At 38.6% G+C, this 14,942-nt stretch overlaps 3 protein-coding genes across 9 annotated transcripts in view; 2 read left to right on the top strand and 1 right to left on the bottom strand.

Moving 5' to 3' along the window:
• The window catches only part of LOC107680676 (cyclin-A2-like), a 6,453-nt gene extending 4,226 nt beyond the window's left edge, over positions 1 to 2,227 (top strand). For all 3 annotated transcript variants that reach the window (XM_016476685.1, XM_016476682.1, XM_016476683.1), the window contains exons 6-9: positions 1,177 to 1,381; positions 1,476 to 1,589; positions 1,770 to 1,903; positions 1,974 to 2,227. In XM_016476685.1, coding sequence (XP_016332171.1) covers positions 1,177 to 1,381; positions 1,476 to 1,589; positions 1,770 to 1,903; positions 1,974 to 2,025 — 505 coding nt within the window. In that variant the 3' untranslated portion in view covers positions 2,026 to 2,227. The remainder of the gene's footprint in view (positions 1 to 1,176; positions 1,382 to 1,475; positions 1,590 to 1,769; positions 1,904 to 1,973) is intronic.
• Positions 2,228 to 3,075: 848 nt separating this feature from the next.
• tmem33 (transmembrane protein 33) lies at positions 3,076 to 8,099 on the bottom strand. Of its 2 annotated transcripts, none has more exons than XM_016476671.1 (8): positions 7,978 to 8,099; positions 7,205 to 7,278; positions 6,944 to 7,038; positions 5,800 to 5,987; positions 5,621 to 5,688; positions 5,395 to 5,528; positions 4,182 to 4,265; positions 3,076 to 3,964 (listed from the first exon to the last, which is right to left on the bottom strand). In XM_016476671.1, exons 2-8 carry the CDS (start codon positions 7,250 to 7,252, stop codon positions 3,835 to 3,837), a joined length of 747 nt encoding a protein of 248 aa, XP_016332157.1. In that variant the 5' UTR covers positions 7,253 to 7,278; positions 7,978 to 8,099; the 3' UTR covers positions 3,076 to 3,834. The 2 variants fall into 2 exon arrangements, with proteins under 2 accessions (XP_016332157.1, XP_016332158.1); XM_016476672.1 differs by having other exon boundaries at positions 7,205 to 7,272.
• Positions 8,100 to 8,806: 707 nt separating this feature from the next.
• Positions 8,807 to 14,378, top strand: LOC107680645 (uncharacterized). Of its 4 annotated transcripts, none has more exons than XM_016476639.1 (5): positions 8,807 to 8,927; positions 9,220 to 9,307; positions 9,394 to 9,950; positions 11,494 to 12,961; positions 13,608 to 14,378. In XM_016476639.1, the coding sequence occupies exons 2-5, from the start codon at positions 9,220 to 9,222 to the stop codon at positions 13,973 to 13,975; spliced, it is 2,481 nt and encodes an 826-aa protein (XP_016332125.1). In that variant the 5' UTR covers positions 8,807 to 8,927; the 3' UTR covers positions 13,976 to 14,378. The 4 variants fall into 4 exon arrangements, with proteins under 4 accessions (XP_016332125.1, XP_016332124.1, XP_016332122.1 ...); XM_016476638.1 differs by having other exon boundaries at positions 9,394 to 9,956; XM_016476636.1 differs by having other exon boundaries at positions 9,394 to 10,541.
• Positions 14,379 to 14,942: the final 564 nt, after the last annotated feature.

The raw sequence follows: 14,942 nt of genomic DNA, 5'->3' as shown, positions 1-14,942 counted from the left end.
CCAGGATCAGGAAACGGTCCTCCATAAAATGTGCTGCACACATCTGGATATTTGGGTTAAACTGTTCTGGAACAGTGTTGTAAATACAACTTAACCACTGATTTGTAGTCGTGTCCTCTTTTGGAAGACCAAACAAAGTAGTTTTGCTTTCACAACAAAAAACACAGCGGGCTAGCGTGCGCCGAGGCCCCGGGACAGAGTGCAGCGGGGTCGAGAACGGCGCGCCCGGCTGATCCGACAAATGAGCGGCAACCACATGTGACGACCCCGGGCTGGACTCCGCTTCGTCCACGGTGAAAATTGATGTATTCCCTCAGCGACTAGCACAGATCAGCTCTAGGCATGACGAAGCGGATATCATCCTCTTTTGGAAGACCAAACAAAGTAGTTTCGCTTTCACAACGAAGCACACTGCGTCTTCACGACATGGCTGCAGCGTCAACAAAACTAAAGTGAGAAAAGTTACGCATTCATTCTTTGCGTGAACATTTGGGCGGCGTTATGCAAATCTTCCCACAGAGCGACGTAGGTATGTGGGGGCGTGTTAGAATGAGACGTTTTAGGTAGGTGTGGCTGACTCTGAACGTTTATAAAGAATATCTCTTTGGATTTGAGACTTTAGTCTTTGCAACTTTACAGATCTTCTTTATGCACCAAGAGCTTGTAACACTCCAAAGAGAAAGGGAAAAATTGAAATCTCATCATATGACCCCTTTAAGTCTGCAATCCGCCGTAAAGCAAGAAGACGCGTCACGTGCCGGCTGTTGAGAACACGCTCGGGACAGTGCAGACATTGCAGTGCATCAGAGGTAAAAAAAAAAAAGATATAAATACTGTTCAGTTTCTTGCACAGACCGTTCGTTTTGTTTTTACACAATGTATCATCACGAGCCACTGGGTTTGATTTGGGTTTTATTTTATTTTTTATTTTTTTTACTCAAGCCGTGATTCCCATTCACTTCCATTTATATGACTGACAGACTGCAACAGTTTGAGTTAAAAAATCTTTGTTTGTGTTCTACTGAAGAAACAAAGTCACCTACATCTTGGATGCCCTGGGGGTAAGCAGATAAACATCAAATTTTCATTTTTGGGTGAACTATCCCTTTAAAGCCTCAGACTGCACAACCTTCCCCTTGCCGCTCTCCATGCTCACACTTCTCTGTTTGACTGTAGAAAGTTTGAGGAGATCTACCCCCCAGAGGTGGCAGAATTTGTTTACATCACCGATGACACCTACACAAAAAAACAAGTGTTGAGGATGGAGCATCTGGTGCTAACAGTTCTCTCGTTTGATCTTGCTGCTCCAACAATCAATCAGTTCCTCACCCAGTATTTCTTGCACCAACCTGTGAGCAGCAAAGTGGAAAGCTTATCAATGGTGAGAATGTTTCCTGCAGTTCAGTAGTTACATTGTGTGGTGTATCCCTGTTATTGCATGAAACCGTTTTGACACTGTTTGCCCCCCCCCCCAGTTTCTTGGTGAGCTGAGCTTGATAGATTGTGACCCCTTCCTGAAGTACCTCCCATCTCAAACTGCTGCTGCAGCTTTCATTTTGGCCAATCACGCAATTGCAGGTGGATCATGGGTAAGTCTGCACAATCAACTTGGGCAAAAACTAGAATGTTGGTCATTGTGTAAACATTATGCTAGGTTGAAAAGCCCTTGGCTACCTGCTGGTTGATCAGTCAGTGTTTATCAAACTGGTCCAATATATGTTAATGCGCACGTGGGTCTTGGTTTTTCCTCATAACTCTGTCTCTTGCAGTCGAAGGCACTTGTTGAGATGACTGGCTACACTTTGGTGGATCTTATGCCGTGCATTCAGGATCTACATCAGATCTACCTCGGTGCTGCTCAGCACACACAGCAAGCTGTTAGGGAGAAATACAAGGGCTTAAAGTAAGTTCGCTTGCTCTACACGTTCAATAGCTGTGTTGGCAATGGCTAATGTTTTCCTCTTTCCCTCCAGGTACCATGAAGTCTCTCTCATTGAGCCTCCAGAGAAGCTGATGCTGAACTAACCAGCTCATCAACATTGTGTTCATTGGTTCCATACCTTTATGGGAGTTGTGCACACTCTTTTTGATGCTTTATTTTCATAACTCCAATAACTGAAGCCATAGCCTCAATTTCAGGGCAATGGTGAAATCTTAGTGATATGTACATTGTTATTTGCAGTCCTTAAGGATTGTTTTTTTTTTTATATACATAATTTTTTTTTTTTTTTTTTGGCGTAACCCTCCCTTTTACATCTTAATAAAAGTGCTGCTGGCCTTTTAATGTGCCTTTCGTGTCTTGTTTTTATTATGTTTTGTTGAGGTGGGAGGGCAGGCGATAAACTGATGCGGTCTTAAGGTCACTTAAATCTTACTGATTTAAACAACCTGTTAAATTGGGCACTAAATGAGTACTACACTAATTTTGTAAAAGGCTGTCTTGTCATGGTTAAAGGGCATTGTTAGGTGCACTAGGTTTTACAAATTAAACTTGGATTTATTTGAACAGCACATTATAAAAATGGTTACTTATACTGGCAATTATTTAAGTTAAGCACTGCTTGGGGCATAACTAAATTTGAAGTCTTACACTTTTCCATCTATTTCTTTTGTAAAGTCACGTAGTGCAAAAGTATCTTGTACTATTGGCACAAATGGGAATGCAAAAATGTTATGGTTTGACCACATCATGACCATCAGTGCTGCTTTTAGATACATGATTAAAATGATTCATTAAAACTTAAGCAAATTCAGTAGGTGGCAATGTTTTGCTAAATATATAGTCACTTACAGCATGTTTATGCACTATTATGAACAGAATATAACAGCTTCACCAGCAACCGAAGCCACAACTGTCCTCAAATTTCATATGGCACTTCAAGAGGTTCTGTGGACCCGTTTAATGGGTGGTTGACCCTTTATCCCAGAGGAAGCTCACCCTAACACCTTTCAAGCATTTCCATCCCTGCTTAATTCTTAATGTGAAAATTGAACAAAATATATAATAGTGGCACAGTAAAATCTTTAAAATCTGAAATTAAACCACATTCGGTAGTTGCAACTTAATGTATTTGATTTTATTCATCTACATAGACCATAATTAAAAACAGAGGCAATAAATATAATAGCAACAACATGCCTTGAACAAGCAAATGACAAATTCTCAAATGCAGTTACAATTTGCCCTGACAATAAACCGCACTGAAGGCAAAAACAGTTGAGTATAGGGCTCTACGCAATAGATGAATCACAATATTTGACAACACCTCGATCATATGTTCACATGAAAAAGGCATCCTCAAGTAACATCTGAAACTTCCTGAACCCAAATGGCATTCCTATCATTGTCAACTATTGGGAAAGGCTCAGGGCAAGGTACATTCAGATTTTCAAGGTAATCCAGTACAATAAAAAACTTAGCAAGAACACATAAAAATGGAATCAAACAAAAAAACAGACAAGCCTAATGACTGCTGAAATGTGATTTCTCAATGTGGTGTGATTAGAAAGATGAGCTATATCCATTTACCCTAACAGTTAAGATTAAACATCTCAAGGGCTCCTCTCTACCTCCTGAAAATCAATATGAATATAGAAACTGTAATGAACTGAAAACAGTTGTACCCCTTATCAGACAACTGTGCACAGATACATCTTGCTGTTTTGTTTTTTGGATGTAGTCTGTCAGATTGATAGTCTCTCCAAACATAGCAAATGCCTCAGTGCAGAGGAGGACATCCATCTCTGAGTGATCAGACTTGGCCATCTTGTTTCTAAGTCAATCTCGAAACTGTCCCAATCTGTGAACTGTGTGTAGTAGTATGTGCATGTTAGTTAGACACCGGTGGGAGCAAGGCGGCTAATGAAGGCAATGCTGTTGAGGCACATCCGCCTGAAGAAGGCTGGACAGCTGGGCTTCATCACAAAATGCTCCAGTAAAATCCTCAGCTCCGTGAACAGAGTCCTGATGGGACAAAACCACAAAAATCCCTGTGAACACTGATACTGGGCTCAGGACACTTTTATAATATATTTATTATACATTTAAAAACTGCTGAGCTTCTAATTGGCTCCAATTATAAATTTTTCATGGAATTGAGAACAGCACGCATTACCCCATATTTTGGGTAAAGTGTGCATGTGTACATCTAACACTAGTCTTTCAGATACAAGATTCTTACCGGCAATATGGGTTGCGTCTTGAGGCATAGCGCAGAGTGAGAAACCTGTAGTAGATGAATGGCTGAAGCAAGCTGCCTTGGCCACTGTGAATCACAAACCAAACATCCTTCCATCTTATTACAAGAAACATGGCATGGCTTTAATCGTGCTTTTTACCAGCAACAAACCACTACTTTTTTTAACCCAATAAAGCCTACTGTGTCATATTTGATACATAAATTTCTAGGACTAAATTATTACAACTTTGCTGAAAAACCCTACACAATCTGATTATACTTTTTAGCAACTTCAAATTATCAAACTACCTAAATATGTCTCCTTTCAGGTTGTGGTACTCATGTTGTTTTGGTGTGAAATCTTGTATGGTGTTCGGGTCTGTGGGACCCGTTTTCACTTTTTATCAAAAGAAAAATGATACTATTAATTATTTGTTTAAACTCATTGGCCTTGGCTCATTTTCTGTGAAGAACATATATCAGAACAAATTTTCAATGACCACTCACTGTACACCCACCCCTCCACATTTATATTACATACAGGATGCTCGGGTTGTATAACTTATGTTGTTACAATTATTTCAAGATGAACACTTACCAGACTGAAACATTTTTGGTTTATCTGACTATCCATATATATTTTTTTGAAAAATCGTGTTAAAATGTATCTAATATGATAAATAAGGTTTTTGAGGAAAGTTTTTGTACATCTCACAATCATCATTGTATGCATTGCAGCATTATGTTTTGGCCCAACAATAAAAACTACAGAGCTTTGATCAGAAAACTAAGCATTTAAATATCATCTCACCAAGACATTATTGGGAGATTTAGAATGACAACTGATATTTATATGCATTTATGTTAGAATTATTGTACACTATTACAAAGATCTCATTGATTATCACAAGCTATCAGAATGTCATCTTTTTTTGAACATATATAAATAACATCTACAACAAAATGAAATTTTTTGCTCGGTTTGGGCCTCTGAATAAAACTGAGGTGTTTTCTCTCTCTGAGCTCTAAATTCTCCTTTATCATACTATATGAACCATAAAAGCCTGATATAACACATATACATTTATTTTTTTCGATTTTTCTATAAACTGTTCCATTTAAAAAATATATATTTTTCTGACTTATTTCATGTCAGTATTTAAAGGGTTGAAAACAAATGTAACACCGGACAAAACAGCTGACCATCAGGCCTTACCTGAAGAGCATAAAGACTGTGGCTGGCATCAAAAAGATTTCATTGCAAGCGATAAACTTTAAGATGTTTTGCTGATTGGCTGTGAGCTTGTTCAAAAAGTTCCTCACAAACATAAGGCTGTTTGGGCCCATGGTCTGAGAACAGATGAAACAGACACAAAACTAAGGATGGAATTATGACAAATACACATCTCTCAGCAATATAAATGAAAAGGGCAGAGACTTACATCAAGGACTTTTTTAGTGTAGGTGGTGGCATGGAGAAGTGAGAAGAGGAACACTGGAAAAATGCTCACTAAGAACAAAAGTCAAGGATACATAAAGACAAAATGATGCCATAACGCAAGAAAAACAGATATTTTCCCCCAAGATATTTCCAAAGGAAGGGGTCTTTGAGAAAGGATACTTGTGATTGGGTAGGAGTTGACTAGGATGAGGGAGTAGAGGAGATAGTGGCAGCTGTCCTCCTGTAAGGCCTGGGCCAGGAAGGCTCTGCTCAGCTGAAAGTGAGGAAGTCTCTGGTGCAAACGCAGAGCGCTGGTCAAGGCGTTTGCCAGCAATGCCCTCTGATAGAAGTTAGTAGCTGCTTGAGGCCTGGACAGAGAAAAAGCTATTCTTATTCTTCCAATCACTGACTTAAAAAGAAATTTGTGAGTGTGGATGTGTCCTTACTACCCTAAATAGTCCTCATCTTACTAATGTGATCCCACAAAGTACAATACTGTTAATGCCTATTGTGTTGGGGTCAATCTGACCCACACTCAATTTTCAAATTGCTTTAAATACTGAGATTTCTTCTTGAATTTGTGACTTTTTCTCATTTAGGGTCATGAATGTGCATGCAAAGGTTCAATACAGAGATGTGTTTTGGAAAGGCTGTACTATGGCTGGACAATAATTCAATATCAATATGTATCGAGAAATCATTCTAATATGCTGATTTGCTGATTATCAATATTTAAAACAGTTGAGTACATTTTTTTTTCAGGATTCTTTGATGAATAGAAAGATCCAAAGATCAGCATTTATCTGAAATAAAAAGCTTTTGTAACATTATACACTATTCCATTCAGTATAATTTTTATTATTTTTTTGGGAAAGAAATTATAGAAATTAATACTTTTATTTAGCAAGAATGCTTAAAATTGATCAAAAGTGATGATAAAGGCATTTATAATGTTACAAAAGATTTCTATTTCAGATAAATAGTGTTCATATCGATATCGGAATTATATCATATCGACCGAAATTAAGAAATGTATCGTGATATCAATTTTGGCCATATCGTCCAGCCCTAGGCTGTACAAATTTTGTGTTCAAATATGAAATACATGAGAACTTGTGAAATATTCAAAATTGAGACTTGTCTTCTGAATCATCCAAGGAAAAGAATCTAGTTGGGTTTCACATCAAAGACTGTTTTTTCTAGTCTCTGACAGGCTAGAGGTTTGTTATAGTGCCTTAACACAAAAGTTGCACCCAGTTTTTGAACAAAACAGGATGGTAAAAAAAAAGCTTGTGAACGTGCCTTGTAAAAGAACATGACTCACCCAAGCAGTGGCAGAATGAACATGATGGAGCAGTAGACAGTGAACAGCCGTGACAGCCACATAGCTGTTTCCAGCTTATTACTCAAGAGGAATTGCTGCAATACATTAATATGATCCTGAGTCAAGGTTATAATGAATATACAAACATTCTGGAATAAAAAGCTATTTAAAAAGCAATATATATGTATGCGTGTGTGTGTGTCGGGTCATTGTATAGTAATTGAAAGAAAGGTATCAAACCTAAAAAGTCATTGCACTTACCACAGGGCCTGACTGAGGAGGTGGACTCCTTTGCTCTGTGTCTGCCATCTTTCAGATATTACAAGGCTCTGTTTCTTGAGAAAAATAAACTTAATAAGCTTGTATGCAGAACTTCAGAAAATAAACATCACACATTCATGTACCCAGGTTGCTTATTAACTTTAGGAACGAAGAAAAGGACAAAGTGACTTGAGTTAATCTTTCTAAACTCTGAAACAGTTCTTAAGCAGTTAGTCTTTGTGTGGTTTGCCAGGTGTGGGGGTGGACAAAACGCAAGCACATTAGCTCTATGCTTTTTGATTATGCTTATTTAAACATGAAGCTTTCTTTACAATTTGTTAACAAAAAATTTGTATTGTTTATCACCAAGGCACTATTACAAATCGGTAGGAGATACATTCATGATGTCCACCCAAAGCAGAACTACACTTGTCAAGGTAAATGCTGACTGACTAGTCATGACAACTGAAAAATCAACCGGCAAAAATTACAGATTTGTAAATATTATTGAACACGTCAATCGTTGCCAGGCTTTTTAAAATACTTAAATAAATGCAGACGAATGGTCCATCATGTAGTTATAAAGTAGCCTATTAATTTCAGTTGAAATATGTCGGAAAAATCTAGAACACTTCATTACCCAGAGGAGCTAACAATGTAGCCGACAAGCTAACTCTTCACACAGCCGACTACAACCACTGACAGCCCTGAAATACCTGCAAATTATGCGCGTATTTATATTACCAAAAATGTCATATGAAATGTATCAATACCTGCGATATGTTGTTGATTATCAGGTTTTGTGAGAAGGTAAAATTTGGCTTTATTTTCACCGCTCGGGGCGCACACGCTTCACTCCGGAAAAACGCAAGAGAGGTTGGTCAATTGAGTCGACCTCGCGACCTCTGTGGATTACCGAAATCTCGCGATGTTTCGGCCCACATGATTTGCTAAATTATTTTGCGTTGTCAAAATAATTTGGTGTTTTTCTGTTTCTTTATTTCAAACATTTGCTTTAACAATATTTCAAATATACTCTATAATAAAACAGATCAATGTAAAAAAAATGATGATCAGAGTTCTCTGTTACCACGAAAACTATGGCCTGGTTTCACAGACAGGGTTTAGACTAAACCAGGATTAGGTAATAGTTCAATTAGGACATTTAAATAATTTTTCATAAACATGCCTTAGAAAACACATTACTGGTGTGCATCTTGAGACAAAACAAAGGCACTGATATATTTTAAGATCCGTCAGTGCAAGTTTCTTTCAGTTGACACAGCTCAGACTTACATTTTAGTCAGGCTTAAACCTTGCCTGTGAAACCGGGGGTATAGACACCAACATAGCAGCCACCCAAACAACCAACCAGTCAGAACACATTCAAGCGCCACTAACATTTTATTTAGGAAATTTAAAAATGCAATTTTGCCACTCACGCGGGCGCAAAAAAAAAAATCATCACTTGTGCAGCTATAATAAAAAAATAAAATTACTTAATTAATTAATTAATAAAGTGTGAGCGAGAGAAAGCCAGCCACTATGGAGATGTTAGAGTTAGTTCGGCGCGGTCATTTGCACAAACCGGCAGAGCTCCACGAGTTTGTAGTGATGCACGTGCGACCCTTCTTTAAACCCAGTGATCTCGACACAAACAGGGGAGACAAAATTGGATAAGCGACAGTGGTTGTTGTATTTTCTCATGTCATAACGACAAACGGTCAGAAGTTAGTTTTTATTCGCTAAGACTGTTTTGACTGTTATCAAGCACGGAACGTTTGTAGTCGCTTAAACACAATTAGATATTTATCTGTTTTTAATTTCCATGCGAGTGCATGAAAAGTAAATCATGTTAACAACTGTTTGCACATCTCCCATGTGAACAGCGTGCACGGTCCCGACCCTAGTTGTCTAACGTTAGTCCTGCACAGTTGCACGGAGACACGACATTCAATATTTTACAGCTTGCATATTTTACAATGCTTTGCATTTGTGTCTGTGTATATCTTCAGATGTTGACGTTCGAGACGCTTCTCGTAAAAGAGCTGCAAAAACAGCAGAGCAGGGCAGAGTTCTGTGACATTGTGCTGCAGACTCGAGGTGTGACATACAAAGTACATCTTCTACTCATTAATATTTTTTTCCATCGTTCATTATGTTTACTGTACTTTCTCCACCCTGCCCAGGTGTGTCTGTGCCGGTGCACAGCTGTGTGTTGTCTGCCTTCAGTCCTTGGCTCTGTGGGGCTCTGTCAGCCATGCCATCACTCCGGAACGGGCAGAGGAGACTGATTGAAGTCCAAGCCTTGGAGGCCTGTACGTTGCTCAGTCTGGTCAGTCTGCTGTACTCCGGTCAGTTGAACGAGGACAAAGAGGAAGTCCTCTCAGCAGCCTGTAAACTCGGCATTGACATACCTCAGCAAGTATCAAAGAGGCCGGCAACTGAGCGAAACACACAGACGGAGTGCATGAAAGAGATGGCAGAGAGAGAGTGTCAAACCGAGGCTGTTCCTTCTGAATGTCAAAACCCCAAAGAGATCATTGAAAGTGTTCATCTGATCGGGACGTCGTCATGGAGGACCGATCAGGGGCTCTGCACGTACACCGATGGCTCTGATATCACCCTGGCCACACTTCAAAACATCCAGGGTAATCCAGAGAACATGCCTTCCTTTCAAGTCATGGATGTGGTCCCTGAAAATGCAGTGTATCCCACAGTGAGTGGACCGGCCAGCTTGCCCCAGGTCTACGTATGTCCCTCTTCAGCTTCACACCAACAGCCTCCAAACCCACTGCCACCTCACCCTTACCCTTCTCATAGTACAAATGTTGAGCCATTGGCCAGAGAGGGCCAGCCAGCATTGGGGGGCATTTTAGAGGGTGAGGAGTGTGTTTTAGAAGCATTTGCACGGTTTGAGAACAATATCCCAGGTTTTATCAATTACTTTCTTGACACCAACATCGTGCAGAGTGCAGGGCAAAGGGAGCAGAGTCAGAGAGGGATGAGAGGGGACGTCAAAACTGAGGGAAGGGTGCGGAGGGCGGGAGCACGCGGAGGATTTGCTTTGAAGGGAGAAGGATTGAGAATTTGTAAAAGAGAGCAAAATATGAATAGGTACGGAAGAGTGGCGAGGTCGGCCTGGATGGGGCAAGGTGGGGGTAGGGTTGGCAGGATGCTAGACACCAGACAAATGTTCAAGAATCAAGAGATGCTTAAACGGAGACGACAAGGCAGAGGAGCGAAGAAAGAGGAAGGAGAGGGAGGCAGATCAAGGGGGAGACCCAGACAGAGACATACAGGAAGCAGAGGCAGATTGGTAGAACCAGTGTGTCAGGTAGGTGTCTCACGACATCTTCAGATGAGGAGGTATGACATAAAAATAACAAAAATCTTCTATTTTTATTCATTTCTGTTTGAATGAATTATTTAAATGGATCATATCATAAGCAATCTAATTTTGCTTGATCTTTTGAGGAAGAAGTGTTGCTTTGGATAAAAGCATCTGCTATGAATACATGAAAACATACTGTAACTTGGAATACTCAAAACGTTCTCTCAGAACCAAAAAGTCTGTTCAAGGAGACTAAAATGTCTCGTTCTGAACTTCTGCTATGACTTGAATGCAATGATGCATGACGCATATGTCAAATAAAAATTTAAAATATCAAAAATACACTATCATTCATAAGTTTGGTGTCAGCAAGACCACTAAGAATGCGTTAAATTTAACAAAAATGATATTTATAATGTTACAAAATATCTATTTTAATAAATGCTCTTTTGAACTTTCATGAAAGATTCATGAAAAACAATGTTTATGCTTTCCACAAAAATATTAAGCTTCACAATTGTTATCAGCATTGATAATAATAAGAAATGTTAGTCATATCAAAATCAGCATATTACAATTATTTCTGAAGGGTCATGTGCACACTGAAGACTGGAGTATGGCTGTTGAAAATTCAGCTTTGACATCACAGATGTCAAAATACATATGATATATTAAAACAGAAAACAGTTATTTTAAATTGTAATAATATTTCACATTATTACTGTTTTTCCTATAGTTATTTTTAACAAATGCTGCCTTGATGAGCATAAGATACTTTTTTTTTTTTTTAAACAAAAAAAATCTCACTGGCCCCAAAACTTTTAAATTAAAAGTATATTAAATATACAATATATTAAATATAAAAATGTATGATATGACCCCTTCAGATTATAAATGCAACTAAGCAGTTACTCTAATGCTCTCTGAATTAAAACACTTGTCTCTTTTTCCATAGGATACAGCTCCACCTCAAAGAAGGCGTAGAGGTCGCCCCCGCAAACGTCCCTTGCCCAAACCAGATGTTTCCCAAAATTTCAGTGGAATTTCACCACCTGATCAGAAAACCTTGAACCCTCCAGCTCTATCCATGTTGCATACCGCAGCTCTCCCAGCAGCCAATCAGACCAGCCTCACTCAGCCAATGGACTGGCTTATAGATGACGTCATTGCGCAGCTCCCATTTATGCCCAGCAATCAAAATGGAATAACTGTAGATTCCAACATGGATCATACAAGAACACAGTCCTCAGTTAAGCTCACAGATCTGGGTATAATCCAACCACAGTCTGAAGGTGAGCTGACCGACATACTTGATAGTTTTCTGAGAACGTTTGAGCAACACGTTGGTGTATGCGATTCAGACGTCCAAGATGGGATGGTGCCCAACATAACAGATGGAACCCGGACCTGTGGACAGACTTACACAGTCCACACAAATGCACATGCCACTTCTGTGAACACAACAACACAGGGATCAAAAGCCTCATTATCCAAGAACAGACCACGAGTATCATCTGCACGTAGACCGCAGAAACCATCACGTTTTTGGCAGGTGTCAGGTGTGAAAATGGAGAAATCAACAGGACAGCAGAGTGAACAGAAGCCTAAATCTGGCAGGATGACCAGGAGCCAGAGTAGGAAGAGGAAGCTGGATGTTATTGAAGAACTGCCTAGGAGAGACGAGCTCCCAACCAAACGGAAGAGAAAAAGAAAAGAAGAACAAACAGAGAAGACGAAGGTAGACGCTTCTCTACTAAAGGAGAAAAAGAGAAAGAAAAAAACTAGCAGGCTGCATAGTGAAGAAAAGTGCACCGGTAGCACAGCTGACTCAAGCTGCAGTGTTGCAAGTACATTAAGCAAAGTCATAAACGCAGCTAGTGGCCAAAACGTGAAGTGTGTCACACAAACAACAAAGGCTTTGGATCGGTCAAAATCCTCAGAGCTGCATGCTCACAAAGTGTCCAGTCTTGTAAAAGAGAAACAAGTGGGACATGCTAAAAGAGACACAAGCGAGACTCTTCTAGAAGGAAGTACGTTAAAGGTGCAGTGCAGTACAGGGAGTTCACAACCCAAGCTATCAGCCACAAAGAATAAATCCACTGGGTCCCGTCCAGCTCTTTCTGCTTTTGAGTTAATGAAAAAGATCTTGGAGAATCACCAGAAGAGAGAGGAAGAGCACAAGGGAAAAGACAACAGAATGTGGACTGTGAAAAGACAGAAAGGAAAGGAAAGGCTGACAAATGCGCATGTGCGTGGAGCTGAGGTGAAAATGACTGAGAATAAAGAGAAGAATGCTAGAATCAGGGTTGAAGGGCACAATAAAAGCAGAATAAACCAAAAAGATAAGGAAAGAAGTGGGAGAATAAAAGAGGCTGGCAACCAGAAGAACATTTTTCTTCAGCAGAATCTGCCATCAGCTAATGGTAAGAGCTCAAAATAATTCAGTCCTCTATCAATATTACAGATTTGGATATTTAATTGTTAATGGTAATTTCTCCTATTTTACATCTCGATTGCCTTTGCTGCCATCTGGTGTTCACATAAAATTAATTTTCAAAAACACAAATAATCTTTGGCAAAATGAACCTAGATTTTTGTTATTGTATATTATAATGCTTGTCATGCCTAAATTAACTTGTAGCAGTGTTATTTATTTGCTTATGTACAGTTATAGTATATATAATTTTGAATTAAATGTTTTAATTGTATTAATTTTGCTATGTGCCTTTGTCATTTTTGTGTCTCTTTATTTTTATTTCAGTTTTAGTTTTATTCATTTTAGTACTTAAGCTTATTTTATTTCACATAGTTGCCAAAAAAGATTTTGTTTGTGCTTGAGTTTTTCATCTAATATTTATATTGTATTCTATTTCAGCTATATTTTGTTTAACAATTTTTTTTTTTTTATAGTTTTAATTTTAGTTAACTGTAACAACCCTGGCAATTTAAATGATTGATTTTTTTATTTAGACAAGATAGTATAAATTTAACAGACTGCTCATTTATAATAATATTGTAATGATCAGCTTTTATTAATACTACCCTCTTGTAATAATTATTTATTCCCAGGTTGCAGCATGTCAAAAGTAGAGAGACTGATGGAGGATGACTACAGCAAGCCAAGATCTGAGACTGCTGACTCTCTCAATGATTCTCCTTTGCAAAGATGCAGCACAGAAGGCATCGTGCTTAAAAACACAGCAGACAAGTCTTTTGTCTCACATGCACAAGAGCCCACCACACCTCTTGAGAAACTCGGAAACCCACAAGGGTCAATAGCCATTTCAGAAGAGGATGAGGATGTTGATGTTGTGGAGGTCTCTAGTTCTTTGTCCGAGTCCTTCTCTGTGCCGCCAATCACTGCAGATATTGTGCTCAGCACAGAGGACAGTGATGAAGATGACGAGATTGATGTGATAAGTTTAGGATCTAATTAAGTGTGTAGCAATTTCTGTTACTGTTTATTACTGTTTAGCTTCAGAGTTCTGAATAAATGTGTGTTGGTGCTTATTTGAAACACTATTTCAAATGATCAGAGACTTAGAACATGGTACCTTTTCCCTGTGTATAATTCAATACATAGTTCACACAAGGTGACACTTAGCAGTATTTGCTCTTTCGACTTTGGTGGCTTCAGTTTCAGGCATCAGAAATTTTTATAGATTTGAGTTCTGAATGTTAAAGTTTATTTTGTGTCACAATGATTGGGACTGCTATTAATGCATGCTGAGTTTTCTTGTCATTTGCCGTATTTTGTAGCCATGTTCAGAATTAAAAGACATGGATCCAGCCTTGGTTGTTCTTGTGTTCAAATACGGGTTTCCACATGTTCAAAGGGTGGCCGGCAAAACTCAATAATACAAAATAACCATTGGTAACATTTTACAATATCTTGTTTGCTCAAGTTAATGCATAAGCTAACATGCACTAACAAAGAGCAATGTGTTTTACACCATTTATTAATATTTGTTAGTGTGACTTCACGGTGCATTAAGTGATGTTAACATACAGCTTTTGATTTTAAAAATGTATTAGAAAATAAACTAAAAAATACTTAAAAACATTTAATAATCTTAATATTAACAAACTAAACCTTACTGTACAGAACCTAGTCATGTATAGTGAAAGAACTGTTGGTGTAAAAATAATTGTTACTGGTAAATTATATTATCGCCCAGTTATATATTAAAAGTTGGATATATAAGTACATCCTGTATACTCACATAAAGGAATATATGCTATATAGCACATTGCAGCTGCAGGATTGTTTATATTGTTGCTAAATGTGAATATACTATAGCAAATCTGAACTGCTTCATGGCATGTATTGATGGAAAATGTCAACTACAGTGGGTACGGAAAGTATTCAGACCCCCTGTAGAACCATCTCAAGGATGATCAGAA

The sequence above is a fragment of the Sinocyclocheilus anshuiensis genome, unplaced genomic scaffold (assembly GCF_001515605.1).
Source record: "Sinocyclocheilus anshuiensis isolate Anshui unplaced genomic scaffold, SAMN03320099.WGS_v1.1 scaffold328, whole genome shotgun sequence".
Classification (NCBI taxonomy): domain Eukaryota; kingdom Metazoa; phylum Chordata; class Actinopteri; order Cypriniformes; family Cyprinidae; genus Sinocyclocheilus; species Sinocyclocheilus anshuiensis.
Note: the sequence above shows the minus strand (reverse complement) of the source record. Positions and strands in the feature narration are given on the sequence as shown.

Excerpts from the sequence above, each read along its gene's own strand:
- tmem33 (XM_016476671.1), bottom strand. The coding sequence starts at position 7,252 with ATGGCAGACACAGAGCAAAGGAGTCCACCTCCTCAGTCAGGCCCTGTG. Across the intron at positions 5,988-6,943 it reads TTCATTCTGCCACTGCTTGG|GCCTCAAGCAGCTACTAACT; the intron begins GTGAGTCATGTT and ends TTCTCTGTCCAG. Across the intron at positions 4,266-5,394 it reads ACAGTCTTTATGCTCTTCAG|TGGCCAAGGCAGCTTGCTTC; the intron begins GTAAGGCCTGAT and ends TGTGATTCACAG.
- LOC107680645 (XM_016476636.1), top strand. The coding sequence starts at position 9,220 with ATGTTGACGTTCGAGACGCTTCTCGTAAAAGAGCTGCAAAAACAGCAG. Across the intron at positions 10,542-11,493 it reads TGGTAGAACCAGTGTGTCAG|GATACAGCTCCACCTCAAAG; the intron begins GTAGGTGTCTCA and ends CTTTTTCCATAG. Across the intron at positions 12,962-13,607 it reads GAATCTGCCATCAGCTAATG|GTTGCAGCATGTCAAAAGTA; the intron begins GTAAGAGCTCAA and ends ATTTATTCCCAG.